Here is a 16,030-nt window from a genome sequence, read left to right as displayed (position 1 = left end):
TCTGCAACACCTGGAGCTGGCATCGAGATCCAGCTGGGCGATGGCTTGGAAATACAGCAGCCACTGTGAGTTGTACGACAATCTGCAGTCTCACCTTGCACTGTAAGGGACAAATTATCAGCACGCAGCTACAGAGCTGCAGCCCTTATCTTCTATTTGTTCCCAGACAAAGGACAGCTAACACAAAGAGACATGCTCCTTTTCCAACTCCACTTGGGAGTGCACAGCACTTTTTTCTAGATTAACAGCAAGAGTAGCGAGAATTGAGTTCTGTGAAAGTGCTTTCAAACAGAAAATAATCTGCACAGGACTTTCGAGTGGACAAGTTGTCAGAACATCAGAACAGACTGATTTTTTTTTTTAAATCATCATTGGAATAACACAGCCTTAAATTAACACTGTGCTGCAGTGAAGAGCCACTTAAGTAATTTTCCCCTACGCACAATACTGTAATTCATTCCAGATCAGACAAATTCACTTTAAACGCTTTGTCCACAGCAGATGGGGGATTATCTTTTTCCCAGTTATTTTCTGTATTTGTTTGTTTGCTTTTGGAAACAACTCTGCCACGCTTTGCTAGTTGGCATGATCCAATTCAGATGCCAGGTACTCTCCAAACTGCTTCTGTAAGCAGGTGGGCAGCAGGTTTAGTGCTGCTTGTTTTTAACTAAGACACTTAGAGAAACATTTTCGCTCATTATCATGACAGAAGAGGTTTTCTGGTGGCTACCAGCAATACAGCAACACATTTGTTGCCACTTACTTGTAATACCTAACTGCTTTTGGTCAGCCCCACTAACCCATGCTTGTAGCAGCCACGCTATCCTCAGAAAAAGCCCTGCTCAGATTTTCTTCCATCAACAGGCCTCTCTGTAACATCTTGCTGTTCTCTGCTGCTGCAGCAGAGTGGGAGAGAAATCATCAGTACTGGATTTGGTGTGTAACAAATACATAGTTTCAGTGCAATTAAAGACAATTTCTTATTTTTTCTTAGCACCTCAATTGCTTACACTTCTTAAGAGGCAAAACAACTTATTGATTGCCTAAAGCAGACAGAATCAGTAGATCTGCCCTTTTAGGACACAGTAATAATGCTTGCCTTAAAACATTATCATGCCTAGAAAGATTACATTGGTACTTAAAGCAATAACACGATTTACTCTTTAAATCTTTGCATTGGATTTCACCTGTTAGTCATCTGCCACTGTAATTTGCTATGCAGTATCTAAAAGTACAGTCACCTTGAAAATTGCTGAGGGCCACTGCTAAGTGTTGGCTCATTGTTAAACCAGCGTACTTGAAGAAACTAAAAGTACTGGGAGAAATGGCAGTGTTACACAGAGTGCTATGGTAAAACAGAGGTACGTGTGAACTTCCTGTCCATGCAGAGAACAGCTCACAACTACAAACGGTGCATCTGTTTTCTGGGAGGACATGAAATTCTTCTTCTAGTTCATCACCCCATTTTCTAGCTGGGACTACACTGCTGTTCTGCACTTTCCCTCATTTTTTCCCTAAACAACTGCTCCTGATCACTGTCTGAAACAAGACATGAAGCGAGCCATTGGTTTGTCCTGATATGAACAATACGTTGTTGGTTGTTTTTTTTTGTTTTTGTTTTTTAAAGGATTAAATAGTTGATTTTTATTTTACCACAGATAGTGAAAGCATTTCCTAAAATAGTTTCATTACCCTTATTTTAGTTATCAGGTTTAGGCAGACTTCTTCTTCAACCTCAACAATCTTCATTTTTTACCTTGTTTCTCAATGTGTGCCATTTCCACCTCTATCTCTATTTCTTCATTCTGTCCTTCCAGGACTTCCCAGATTTTTTAAGTAACTGTACATCATACTGCAGCTGAGATCAGTACTCCAGGAAATGCATTCATTACAACAGCATCTACATTATTTTAAACCCCTTACATATATATAATTTATTTTTTTTTCCACAAGCCCTGCATGTTTCTGAGCTGATGCTCTGCCCTGCAGGTCTCAGGATCTGGAAACTACTGGCAACTTTCCAGAAACATACTTCAGAATTTTAACTGCATCATCACTTTACACTGGAATTAATCCCAGCAGTAGAAGTGAACCGTGAGTTTCAGTTGCTTCACTGGCTGTCCTGGCACAGCCAGTGCTAAAGCTTCAGCTCTCACTGAGGGCCCCAGGATAGCGGCAGACAAGCTTTTTCTCCAATTTACAAAAGGAAAAAGATAATAACACTGAAAATCTTAGTAGGAAGACCAATACACATAAGCTTCTCTTTAACGATAAGTAGCTTTCAGTTCTTTGCAGTTTATGAACGGATTGTAGTAGTTTGTGACATGCCATCTGCTTCCATAGTCTTGTCAGCAAGACCCAGGGACATGCAGTAGTCATTCCAATATACTGACAGGATCACCTGGTTTTATTAGGAATGGAAATACAGCATTGGTAGGAAATCAAATGCAGATGGGCAGAATTGTCAACACTGGAAAAAAAGTGCAGTCCTTATGATAATGCTACTAGTTTTAAGAGTAGTAACTGTTTCTGTTAAGTCTATAAAAAGGCATATGTATGACAAGAAAATATGGTAAAATACACAGCCTCCCAGACTTGGACAGCATGACCATGATTGCATAAAACTACCTGGAGCAGGAAAAGAGGACCAGATGGCATGCTAAGTCAGATCCGTTTTCCATTGGCAACTTGACAAGTAGATACACTACCTGAAACTCATCTAGCAGCCTGAAGAGCCAAATAAACAAAAAAAAAATCATTAAAAAAAAAAATAAGCACACTTCATGTGCAGTAACCCACCCAGATCTCTGCTTGGCCATGCACCACAGGAGCAGCATGCATGGGATGCAACGCACTATTGGCACCCAGAAATTGCTGCCTCCACACACTGCACTGAAGGAGCCAGAACAGGGAGCTGAGACAGATCGACTGTGAGAGCAAGGAAGTGATCTGATTCTCTACATCTTTATGAAGTAATGATGAAGTGGGCTATAAAGATGCACAGACCAATCCCGTGCAGTTTATGTCACCAGGACTCCTTTTGCATCTTCTTAACTTTCATTTACCAGCAGGCTTTTGGTGGCTAGACTTTTTTTTTTTTTTGCCATTAGTACATGTCAGTTGTGAAGGAAAAGTCAGCATTTCAGTCAGCCGAAGGGGCGACAGTGGATAACACAGCAGGCATGGCTGCCCAGCCACTTGCGTGGAAGTGAAAAGCCTCCTGCATATGCAGTCACATACTGTCTGACAGGAAGTATTTGGAAAACAAGGGCCCCACAAATATAAGCTCTCAATGGCAACAGTTTCAGAAGATAAATGAAGGCTGCCACAGGAAATAAACGGATGTGCTGAGAGGTAAGAGCCATTCACAGGGAGATTTAAGGAGCTTGATAGAGATGAGAGTTCATTCCTCCCATCTCTGGGATGCACACAGTCTAACACGCAGACAAGGTCCATATTCACTTTCACAAAACAAACTTGCTCCCCTTTAACCAAAGTCAAACCCAACAGTTTTCATTTCAAATTGCACTTGTGAAACCCAGACTACCTTCCAAGAAGTTAATCAAAGGCTAACTATTTTGTTTTCCACTAGGAGACAAACCCACAAGGCCTGTGACAACTTAAATCCCTCAGGATACCTTACACCCATTGCTGAGTTCTTAATAGCATGAAAGAAAACCACCTCAGGGTTCGTTGAAAAAATAAAACTTCCTCTCAGAATGAGGAAGCACATCTTGCTCATCCCACTTTGCATTTTTGTGAAACAGAGGCCAAAACCACACACCATCTTTCCACAAAACTTGCTGGCAGCCAGAATAAATGTTTAGAAAGGCAGGAAAGTGTAACAGGAAGAATAACTTGCTAAGAAAGAAAGCATCTAGAAATCACCAGTATCACAGTAACTGGATACAGTCACCACAGAGCAGAGCACCATTTTCTAACTCTGGTCTGGAAACCATTATATCCAAGAATCTTGTTATCATAATTTCTGACAAGAACAAGAAGAGAGGTCATACTGACCCAACAGAACTTACTTCCACTGCAGGTGACGTTGCTTAATTGTGTACCTCAGATACAATTATAAATAGAAATCTTTTTTTTTTTTTTTAAATCCAAGCTGAAAAAAATCTTCTTGTCTGCCACTCTGGTTTGGTCAGTACTGGCAAGATGAAGTGGAACGTGTGGCACAAGGAGGCTGCAGCACTGAAACTGAGACCTGATGGTTCAGGTCAGAAAAGCGCAAGCAAAAAAACGTGAAACCACTGAGAGGGTGATAGGTCCAGCCTTGCTACTCCCTCCATTTCTAGCTCACTGCTATATTTCTCCATCTTCATCCGAGCTCCCACTGCTGCTTCCACTGCTGCTTTCCCCACTCTCACTGCTTTCTTCCTGCTGGGCCTGGCTGTGGGCTGCTGCTGCTGCCGCCTCTGCTGCTGCTGCCGCCTCTCTCTCTTGCTGCTTCAGTGCAGCTGCCTTCTTCTCCTGCTCCGCATGGCTCTTCATGTGAGCACTGCGGCTCTTCACCTTGTAGAACACCCTGAGGAAATAGAGGTGCATTAGCATAGGTCTCACTTACAGCTTTCTCCTCCATTAATTCACTGAAAGAGCTTTCCATAGCTCACAAACCCTCAAGTTTGTGAGCTTCAGCATGTTGGTACTGCAACAAAACATGTACAGCAAACACCACTTCTGCCTCAGCATGTGCCAGTGCACTGGTTGAAGTACTAGCAGAAGATCCTGAGCATCCTTGAGATACTTGCTTTGTTTCTTAATATATTTTCTAAATTCAGAGGCAACACTGGCATATGAAGCACACGTGTGGCTGCTTAACACAACAGGGCCCCACTTTTTAGCCATTCCCCCTACACCACAAAAAAAAAAAACAACAATAAACATGGAAGTCAACAGTCAGTTGCCATTCCAGACACTTATGCACACAACTGGAAACATTTGAGCTTTTTCCTCCCAATTCTACGCTACCATGATCTATCCCTCTATTGCTCACCATTAACTATTTTGAATTGACATCTAATGTCACAAGACAGGTTTACAAACCCTTGCCTGCTCCTTCTCTGCCAGCAGCCAGGGTCAAGTCTTACCCATCTGCCTTCTAACAGCTCTAACCTTTCCAGTACAGTGTGCTCTCTGAGGACACAGCGACAATATACCTTTTCAGGATCAGCTAAGTCCCAGACATAGCAACAATTTGTTAACAGCCCTTGTGATACAACTAGATGGAGATCTCATTTTCTTGCCATCCAAATACTACACACCACTGCAATGCAGGCAGTGTCTCATGCTATTTGAAGAATGGCCAGAAGGTAATTAGCCAAGTAGAAGTATCTCAATATCAATATACGTCTGATATGAAAGACATCTCAAAGCCATAAATTGTTAAAAACAAACAAAAAAACAACGTAAAAACCCCTTATTTGCAAGATTAAGTAGGGTTCATTAAAATTATTGCCAGTCTCTCCAGCCTGCCCCACTGCAATTCCACAACTACTGCTGGAAGCTAAGTTCTCTTACCTGCCACACTTTTTACATGGAAATGTGTTTTCTGTGTTCTGGATTTTACTGGTAACATCTGATTTTATCTTGTGTTTTCGCCGCCTTCTCTGCACGGGAGCAGGAATAAGCTTTCGAGGCTTCATGGTCGTCTCCCTCGGCCTTCTTCCAATTCTGCCTGTAACAGTTGCCTCTCGACTCCTTATATTGGCATCATTGGCCTTTGGAGAGAGGGAAATGTAAGGCAAACAAACCAAAACCCACTTCTCACTGTGGTCCTATGTATACATCAACTATAAATAATTAACTTGGGTTTCCCTGCCTTACTCATCTCAGCTCTTCCAGAATGGCACACAGTCTTGTTACCAGCAACACTCTAAACTACCTCAGCCCAGCCCTTGTTCTGGAAAAAGGCAGAGACTTTTAAACCTTGAACTGTTGACCTCGTATTTTCTAAACTACTTGCAGAGTGAAGGTAGTATAAAAAGCACAACATGCACTTACAGCACTTACTATTAAATCATCTTGTAGTGTCTGTTCATCTTTGAGAAGGAGCGTGCTCTTCTTTCTGTTATCAAACCCTTCCTCTGCCTCCTCTTCCTCCTCTTCTTCATCTTCCAAGTGCCCCTGTTCTTCACTGAAAAAGTCCCTTCTGAGAGGAAGAACACGTGCAAACCTGTGGGAACTCTTTACCAGAAGATAAAGGAACTGTTAACCTTGGTGTCTGCAAGTAAATGTCATTATGTGACACAGGACATATAACCTTATAAGCTCATAAGTCTGAACTCTGCACTGGCCAGCCTGTTTTTGGTCCTGACTCTACTACCAAACAAGACAGCACACAAAATCAAACTTAGCGCCATAGCCCAAGAGAGAGGAGAGAAATTTAAGAAATTACCTTGATGTCAACTTCAGCTTCATCTCGCGCAGACTTTTCATGAGCAACATCTATGTCCCCAAAAATTAAGGTCCCATTCCGACCTATTTTCACTTGTTTCTTGTACGTGTAGTAGAATTCCACACACTGAGCCACTGTCTTGGTTTTTATCTGGTGTTTGGAAAACATAAAAGTACAATAGATTACATGATTTTAAGAAGGCTTATAAACAATCACTAAGGGTGCAATAAATACACTTTGTGTCTTAATCCCACTACAACTGCTCTTAAACCCTTGTTTCCCATGTTCTCTTCTTCTGTCTGCCCACCCCAGCCTACAGCTCATTCCTTACCACCAATGCTATTCATTTTGAGGAATGCAAGACCAGCTTCCCAAAGAAAAGCTGGCCAATGTAAAGGTGACGAAACCTGGCACTTTGTTTATTGCACTTCTTAGCCCCTGAAACATTCCAATTGAGCTGTCAGGCTTGAGAGCAGCCTTTCAGTTTTATGGGAGTTTTATTTTACAGCAGCACTTCGGAGAAGACCAGAGCAGAATACCGTTCCAAAAATGGAAAGGAAGGTTTGCAGCACTTTCCCATTTTGGCCACATGCATTTCATACACATGTAGCAATAGACAATTATCAGTACAGATCTATGACCATCTACGTATTCTCTATCAGGGACTATTTTGAAAGTTTGGAAGTATATTCTTAATTTCTGGGCTTTTACAACTTAAATGCATTTTGGATGTTTTATTCAGAGAAAACAAATGCAGCTCCCAATTCTATGCTCTCAGTCCTTCAAGTGCTTCCCTCCCACTGAGGTGTCACACCTCATGGAAAACACATACAAACGATCATTTTAAATATCAATGTAACAGCAAACAGCACAAAAGGATGCATCATTCACGTATCCTTCTTTGGTCCTTTTCATCAGCAACAAGGATGTGTTTCTATTTAGTTTTATAAGCAAGCCCTTTAAGCTGTACTGGAACATTACCAGCACTCTATAAATATGCCCCGTGGAAGCGATATCTGCACTGTGTGGACTAATGGAAGCAATGCAGAAAGTACAAGGGTTGAGTAAACAACAACAGCAAAAAAAAAAAAAAAAAAGCCAACCCAATCCAACCACTGTTGTTCTAGCCATCTCTGGTGAGATTGTGCTGTGCTAGATTATAACATTTCTACAACATCTTCTGAGTGCTTAATATTGAGGTTTCAGAAAAAAAAATCAGGATTTAATCTTGTGTATTAAATGTTCAAACATTAGAAGATATCATTGCCATTAAAAAACAGCAACACTAAAACACTCACCAGCTTTTGGACTAAGAAAAAATCCTTCTTGTAGATTGCAATGCCTTTGTTGAAAAGCTTCTTTTCAGCAACTTTCCAACTGTCTGATCCTGTAGATAAAAAAGTTGCTACTAAGTCCTTGCAATTTCAAATGTTAACTCTATGTACTTTTTCTTAAAATTCCCTTTAAATAAATAAAAGGAATGCACACATAGAAGGGTACAGTCTCACTTTGCACCTAATCCTACATAACTACAGGCTGGTGTTAACCCATCCCTTACTGTTTCGCTTTGGCCCTTCTCTGATCACTTCATTTTAGATCTAGTATTCATCCCTCCAGGTTAACTCAGTTTAGCTTGCTAAAACCAGCTAATTAGAATAACTACAATATTTTCCAACAAAACAGCAAGCTTAACAGACACACTCTGTGATGGCCCAGTCGTTACATTTGATAAAAGAAAAATGGTAGGGGGAGGAGAACAGGAACTTCTCTTTCAGCAGAAATCCACAATAGCAGATGAGATGTAGCAGCAAACTGTACTCTGACAATTTATAACATCCTAAATATGTCAGTATTCTATCATACCTGCCTCCAATAACAAACATTCCAGAATCTCCTCCTCCCTTATAGATATGCCAAAGCAACAGCATTACAGTAGCAATGTGTAATAATGTATAAATGCAATTTCTTTACTTTCTGGCAGCAGGTCTAAAATGTCTCTCTCCCACTTTGCATCAGGACTCTCAAGCAGCTAGGGTCACCCTAGATCACTGAACTTCACTAGTGTCACACAGCCTGACAATTCCTAATTAGGTATGACACTAAAAAGACAGTTTACGGCATGTACATTTCACAGGAACAACGACAGGTATCAACAGTTGGCTGAGCTCTTCACCTCCTAGCTTTCTTCAGCAAGCTTCAGACCTCCTCCCTCATACCCCCTTCTTAACCCCACCGTATGGAAATCCATGCCAAAGAGGCTGTGACCCCAAGGTTGCCACAGTCTTTCCTTTATGAACTAATCATTCTTCTGCATTCACCGTGGTTTAGTATAAGGAATCAGATTCCTTTTTCCCCTAGTAAAGGAAACCAAATACACACATATGCAAATTCACAGATGCACACATTCTGAGAGATGAAGTGTTTCTTACATTGTGTCATGATTTGCACATGCGAAATTCCTGGCAAGCCATCATCTGACTTACTAGGGAGAAGCGTTGCCTTTAATTGTTATCATAATGTTACAGAGTGCCCCAGAAGAATAGAAAACTATGGAAGAACTCCCTGAAGACATATAGGCAGCACAGTTATTCTCGTTAGCAAACCTGTGTAGTGATAATCTGCCAGTGGATGGGTAGGTGATCGTACTGGCCCTTTCAATAGCAGCTTGGTCAGAGCTCCCTAAAATAAACAACACAAAATTTTTAAATAAATAAATAAATAAATAATCAGGTAATTGTCAATCCACTCCTTTCTGGTAAACTAATTGAAAAGACATTCTTCTCTTTTTCCTACATCACAGTTAATACCTGTGACATGAAATGGGACAATTTTAAAATCACATTCTTGACTGTTGCAACACTCAGAAAGATCAATGCAATGGAATGGTGATACAAAAGATGTAATGACAAAGGGACTAGCACGATAGAAAGGTGTTACGAAAAAAAGTGTTCACCCATCTCTGAGGATCTATGCTCACAATAGAAACTCCATAATGGAGGGATCTCCAACCAGAGATCCTTCCCCGCTGGCACTCAGCCCTTAAATGGGGTCTCAGAGAGGTGCAGCCAGGCTCCACCCCTTCTGGTCACACAGCTGAATTGCCTTCACCTGTGCTCCCAGGGCTGACCTGGTCCTTTCCCCAGGTGCTCAATCAGTGGTTCAGGCCATCACTCAACAGTTACCATAGAACTGTCCACTAAATTCTGGATACCAATGACAAGTGGTAAGCCTCTCCACTTACATTTAAGACAATGTTTAAAATTCGTTAGGCAGTCTCATCTTATTCAGTCTACTAGATTGACACTCTGTTAAAAAGTCAAAAGTTTGAAGCTTGAAATATGAACAATAGGGAATGAAGATGGTAGTGTACATCAGGAAGAACATTTTAGGGACAGCAGCATCTCCAAGAGACACTAAGCAATGTGAACGAGAAGCAAAGGGCAGAGTCTTCAAGAGGTTTCCATTTGTCAAATAACAGCTCACCTGGCCTTCGTTAAAATCTTTCACCACATCAAGGCAAAAAGGTGGAAAGACTCACCAGAATGCTTCCCTTTTCTTCATGTAAGAAATGCAGTGCCAGCTCCTGGTTGGTTCCACCTCCAGGAAAAATGCTTGAGCAGGCAGCAGCTAGCAGGCTTTCCACTATTCACAAAGAGATAGCAAACAAATTCAGATTAGAAGATTAAAATTGAGTTTCCTAGAGAATTCACATGGCTAATTAGATTTTTTGAAGCAGGATTAGACATAACAGAAGATAAAACCAAAATGATGAATGACCTTGCAAATTTATTTGGGTCAGATTTGGACAAAGGAATTAATTAGACTGCAAAGTCACAAAGCAGAGTGCCATAAGCAGCACTAATTACACATGGAGTTTTGTTTTTGTTTTTACCAACTCTCATCTCCTGTAATGTCTTCCAATCTCCCTTCACCTCAGATTTTTTTTAATCCCCCCTCTATTCTATCATCTATACCAAGTTTTCATTTCGTAACACCGTTTTTTCTTTTTAAGAAAAAATTCTTCTTCTAAAGACCACCCACACTCCCTCTTCAGTATCTATACATGCCACAGCCTGTGTGCACCAAAAGCAGACAGTTACTCAGCCTGCTAACTAGCGGACACAGCTCCTGATTCCTCCTGTTTGATGTCTACAACTTGATTTTCCCAAATACTATTATGTCTAGAGCATCTGTTTAAAAGTTGACTATGCTTGATGAGGAAGTTTCATTGAATGCAAGTCTCTCTTTGACACGTAATAATGGTCTCACTTTATCTCAATAGATAAATAAAATGCCTATCAACCTCCCAGCCCCCACACACAATCCAGAAAAATAAGTTTTACTCCTAAGATTGCTTTCAAGACCACTTATGTATGCCATGATAACTGGCAGATCTATTTGAAGTTATGCCTACGGTAGACATGAGGTTAACTCTACCTCAGCTATGGCACTCAGCCCTGTGTACCAGCCTTCCACATTCTTACCATTCTGTTGGGTGACTCTGTTGGTTTCCAGGTCATCCCATGGCTGCCACACCAGCTCTGCTTTATGCTCATCAGCTGCTGCTAGAGATCTGTCTTGGAGTGAAGGGATTTCTGCTTGAAAGCGAGTTCCTACATTTATACGCCTGCAGAAAAGATAAGTCACAGTCAGGTAATTTCTACAATATCCAAACAGTCTCATCTCTTGTAAAAATGCCAATTATGGAGAAACCAAAATGCAGCAGGCTCTGTCATATAGCAAGAACAGCCTTCAGGTATTGTGCATTACAACTGAGAAGATAAGAGGTTTTATATTCACTGTCAGTTTCCATTGTCTTATTGATCAACAGTAGTTGGAACTGCACTTAAAGTAGGATCTCCTAATAACTGCTCAGAAAACTTCCTTGGCAGTAGGTGATGGTGTGATAACATTCAGGTATAACCAATGTAACAGAGGAGCTTTATGCAGAACATCATATACTGCCTGTCATTTTCCCCAAAACACAATCTCTAGCTCCAGTCAAAAGTAAAGTGCTAGGGATGTTGTCTAGCGGCATGGCATGGGCTGGGGATAACAAAGGCAGCTGAAAACATCCCACCTGTAATGCCCACAGTTTTAAGTATTTCAGGGTGTCTAGAAAACAGAGTGTCTAGAAAACAGATTCAACAGAATAGATACTGCTTCTGAAAAGTAATTCAATTTCATATATACTGAGGATGGAAGCTGCATGGAGAATAAAGAACCCTAGGAAGAACTCAGTTTGGTTTTGAGTGTTTTACAGGTATAGAAACCTATTAAAACTATAGTTTTCCACTTATTTACCTTTCTTGAATATCTACTTTCACCTTTTTTGAATATTTTGTTGAAAAACGTGATATTGACTGATTATGTTGTTGGTCAGATGCAGCACGAGAGCAAAACAAAAAGCAAGAGATTTCATGCAAGATTGAGAAAACCTCGCTAAAGGGAAAAAAAAGCAAAACAAAAAACATTGATACATTCTCATTTCAGCACACTAATGGACTGCAAAGTGATATCCGTATGGAATATTCTGCTCACTGTAATTAGTCTCACTTATTAGTATGGCATGCAGTTTTACAGTGGAAGAAAAGGTATGGTTACTGACCCACCCTAGAAGGGATACCTACAAGCAACTGACTTTGCTATCAAATGGAAACATAAGAAGTCTGTTAACACTTAGGGAAATTTGGTAGATTTTGTGTCCCCAGGCACAAATGAGGCTCTTCTGGCCTCATTTGTGAGAGGGAAAGTAGTGGCTGAAGAACCAGAAGAAAAGAACGCGAGCTAGGAGGGATATCTCAGAAATGACCTTTTATCCTAAAACCAAACGTAGATTTATTGTGTCCCTATGCAGTAAGAGCCTACAAGTATTGCACCTGCAAAGAAAACCAGATTTCCATCACAAAAGCTGATCAGTTACTTACATAATCTGAACTAACCTGGCCTGCTCCAAGTAGGGGCTTGGACCAAGTGACCTCTCAAGATCCACTGCAGCTAAGTTATTCCATGACTCCTTTAACATGAAAGCCTAGATTTCAGTATAGCAAAAGCTACTGCCCGTAATCAGTGCTGCTGGGACATCCTGTGGTACAATTACATGTGGCATCATTCAGAACTGAGGCTAGCTGAGGAGTGACTACAAGGAAGACTTGAAAGGAACTGAACTTCAAGACTCTTAAGACATGCAGATCTGTGACACCAGCTGCCTATTAATCTATTTCCCAAGTAGAAGAATTAAGCTTCATTAGTACATTTCCTATTCCAAATCTCTGCAATCAAATAACCTTTTAAGAAGCATTAGCAGAAGGTCTGACAAAGCAAGCAATTAAGAACACAATATGTGGCAATCATAAGTTACAATCAGCTTTTAACAGAATCAAGAATACAAACCAAGGGATCAAATTGTACTTTTTTTTCCTTAAAAACAAAAAATTTTAAAAATGTTTCCTGCCATCCTTTCTATAAAGAAAGAAGATATGTCTACACAACAGACCACAATACTACTGCATAAATTAGCACTGAAGTAGTAAACGAATTACTTTGACAACACAAAGTGACACTACCTTGTGATTTTAAAATGTAAAGTTCTCTAATCTGCCTAAACATCGATTCACTGTCTTAAGATAACAAGACAGCTCTTTGCACACTAATGCAAGTTCATTTTCTTTTGTCAAAAGGAAGTTAAAAGTCACCATGATTTGAATTTTATAGTAACAAATTTGAAACATTTCATCCACAACTTAATCCACAGCCGATAGTACGTCATTAACTTCAGCAATTTAAACCATTGGAGGCAACAGCAAAACTTGGTAACATCATGCAATGGTGATCAAGATCTACTGAGAAAACAAAAACATCTGTTCTGGAAGAGGTTCACTTCAACCAACAACAAAACAATGAGTTAAGCTATTGTCAAAACTGATTAAAAACAAACCAGAACGAAAGGTGTGCTTGTTTATGAATTTGAACTGCTGTTGGTGAGATACAAGATACAGGAGCAAAGAAATAGTGATTATCTGCTTGAGTTGTTCTGGAGCCAGACCCTGGGCCCAGAGGGAATTTGTGAAGGTGACAAGAATAACCCGAGTTTATTTGCAATTGCAATAGGTACCAATCAGCTCAGGACAGCCAGCTGCCAAAAATGTACAAAACCTGAACTTCCAACAGGCAGGAGAGAGAAAGGGAAACAAGTCCTATAAGTTGACAGCAAATGCTACAGCTAATCTTTAAAACGTGGATAATTTTTGAAGTAGAAGACAACATATTTATTTGGAGATGGTCTAAATTAAATTTCAAACATTAGCAAGATATACTACATTAAGAGCAGAGATTCCTGACTGCAAGGAGTCGGGTATGTAGAGCCACATGAATGTTACTTCACACAGCTATCACCATGCTATACATCTTTATGCTTAGATTTTGCAAGAGTTCAAACAAAATTGGAACTACCTTGCTGCAGTTCTACAGGAATTTATTCTAACTGACAACATTCCTGAAATTTACAAGAGCTGTACAGAGACACTTGCAGCTTTGCTTTTCCTGACAGGTTTAACAGGACTGGCACCAAGCCTAAAATCATAATTCCAGTTTCTCTGTTTCCAAACTGTGTTCCCTAGTGCCACTGGGTTTTAATATCTGAGCTTTCCCAGCATACAAACAGCTAAAAAGATTAATTAAGCTTATTAGTTCTGGCCACACTGCATGCGAATGGCTACCATGCTTTCAGACTGAGCTGGTCTAAAAGGGAACAAAACCATGTTCACATTTGTGCTGAAGCTAATACCTGCCACAGGGATAACCTGAAATCTGCAGAGCCCATCTGAAAGCTACCTACATTTGTCCTTATTCTTCTTTATTCTTTCACTAAAAGAGTGTTATTTCCCCACTCTCAAACAATTATAGATCTTCCAAATAAGTGTATATAACAAAACAAGAGAGACTCACCTAACTCAGTCTGCTGACCAATACTAAAAAGTAGGTAAAATCACCAGAATTAAAAAGTGCATTTGCCCAAATGTTATTTATTGCACAGAGGTGCTTTTTTAAAAGACCGTTTATATTTTGAGCCACTAATAGGAATAGCTTTAATGTTTCTAAGAGGATATATCAACTATAGATGGAGCAGGTCAAAGGTTTAGGAGTGGGAAGAGAAGCAGGTTTACTACCAGGCTAAGACTGCTGAGTACTTACGGTTCAATGCTGACCGGGGTGGCTTCTCCCACCACAGAAAGAACGGGAGGGGTAACCTCTGAACTGTCTGCAAGGCAAAGAAAGAATTGCTCAGACTCATCACCTTCTCACGAGATATTTTCTTCACACAGATGATAGATCTGTCAGAGCTATCCATATTTCAAAACAGGTACCCATATGCTAAAGAAGTTTAAGATCCAAGTGTAAGTCCCAGTAGAATTCAGCTTTTACAACTTACTAATAACTACTTGCTGCCTACTCAGCCCCAGATAATGACAGGCTATTATAGAAAATGAACTGATTTTTCCATTCCTGAGAATGTCAGTAGGGGGTGTTGGAGATTACTTGTGAACGCATCTTAACATTTATGGACTGATGGAAGGGGCACTGCAATCCCTTCATCCTAGCTACCCAGACTTTATCACCAAGAAATCTCATTTTCACGTACTCCAGAAGTCATGATTATCCTTCTATTGCTCCACAGTTGCTAAGCACAAATTAGCCAAGAAAGAAAGAAGGGAAAGAAAAAGTGGAACTTACTTGATCTAAGCAGAGTTCTGTGAGCACTTTTAGGAGTCATTGGAGGTGGAACGGGATGACCACTTGAAGAGAGGATAGCATTGAAATATAGCCCAGATCCTTCTCTCACTGGACTAAGAATTGGTGGAGGAGTGTAAGGAGGTAGTTCAAAGTTCCTATCAGAAGGATGGTCTGCCAGACGGACAGGTGACCGTAAGTGGCTCTGATACGGTGTAATATTAGAATAAACAGGTGGTGCAATAAAGGTGCCAGCTTTTGGTGGTATGAAGAGTGGCTCAGGTCTTGGGCGCTGCTTTGGTTTCCGGGCAAAGCCCTCTGCTTCATCCTTTGGAACAGCATGTTCATGCTATTAGAAAAAGGTTATATATTTAATTTCATTATAAGGCCTTAAATCACATGAAAAATTTCAGCAATATGACAATGTTCTTCCACAGTAGTTCAAAATCTGATAGGGCACCTCTGGAGGGTGTGGGTCTCAACAATTAGCAAAGGGAAAAAGCGCAAGATGATAGGGAGCTACGTGGGATCTATTAGGTAGCAACACTATATCCAAACATTTATGAAGCTATATGTTACTACATTCACCAATATGTCTGATTCAACCTTTGGAAAGATGATAACGATCTGATGGTAGCTAGTAAAGAGCGCATATAAGCACAGCAGAACTCTGACACACATACAAAGTGATATTAGAATAGAGATAAGAGAATAGCAGAAAATATCACTGTGTTGTCTTAAATGGTTGTGCATTTAAATGCACAGAAACCTCCTTCGATGCCTGCCATTTATCTTTGGTATCAGAATACTCCATTATACTTCTCAACAGGACAGATAAAAAAGTTTAAAAAACAAAAACCCACTGACCACCAATACAACGAACAGGAACATTGA

General features: G+C 40.3%; 1 protein-coding gene across 10 annotated transcripts in view; it reads right to left on the bottom strand.

Moving 5' to 3' along the window:
- Window positions 1-2,384: 2,384 nt before the first annotated feature.
- Window positions 2,385-16,030, bottom strand: part of MIDEAS (mitotic deacetylase associated SANT domain protein) — a 53,524-nt gene continuing 39,878 nt past the window's right edge. For 8 of the 10 annotated variants that reach the window (XM_042872399.1, XM_042872391.1, XM_042872408.1 and 5 more), the window contains 10 exons: window positions 15,140-15,485; window positions 14,600-14,666; window positions 10,891-11,033; window positions 9,945-10,048; window positions 9,010-9,085; window positions 7,705-7,793; window positions 6,407-6,556; window positions 6,013-6,195; window positions 5,530-5,729; window positions 2,385-4,537 (listed from right to left, as the gene is read on the bottom strand). In XM_042872399.1, the coding sequence (XP_042728333.1) occupies window positions 4,315-4,537; window positions 5,530-5,729; window positions 6,013-6,195; window positions 6,407-6,556; window positions 7,705-7,793; window positions 9,010-9,085; window positions 9,945-10,048; window positions 10,891-11,033; window positions 14,600-14,666; window positions 15,140-15,485 (1,581 nt within the window). In that variant the 3' untranslated portion in view covers window positions 2,385-4,314. Of the gene's footprint in view, window positions 4,538-5,525; window positions 5,730-6,012; window positions 6,196-6,406; window positions 6,557-7,704; window positions 7,794-9,009; window positions 9,086-9,944; window positions 10,049-10,890; window positions 11,034-14,599; window positions 14,667-15,139; window positions 15,486-16,030 lie in introns of those variants that run through there. The other 2 variants (XM_042872453.1, XM_042872462.1) reach the window with 2 other exon arrangements.

The sequence above is a fragment of the Lagopus leucura genome, unplaced genomic scaffold, assembly GCF_019238085.1.
Source record: "Lagopus leucura isolate 7727_CA_CO unplaced genomic scaffold, USGS_WTPT01 Super-Scaffold_1, whole genome shotgun sequence".
NCBI lineage: Eukaryota > Metazoa > Chordata > Aves > Galliformes > Phasianidae > Lagopus > Lagopus leucura.
The sequence above is the reverse complement of the archived record's forward strand: the minus strand, read 5'-3'. Positions and strand labels throughout refer to the sequence as shown.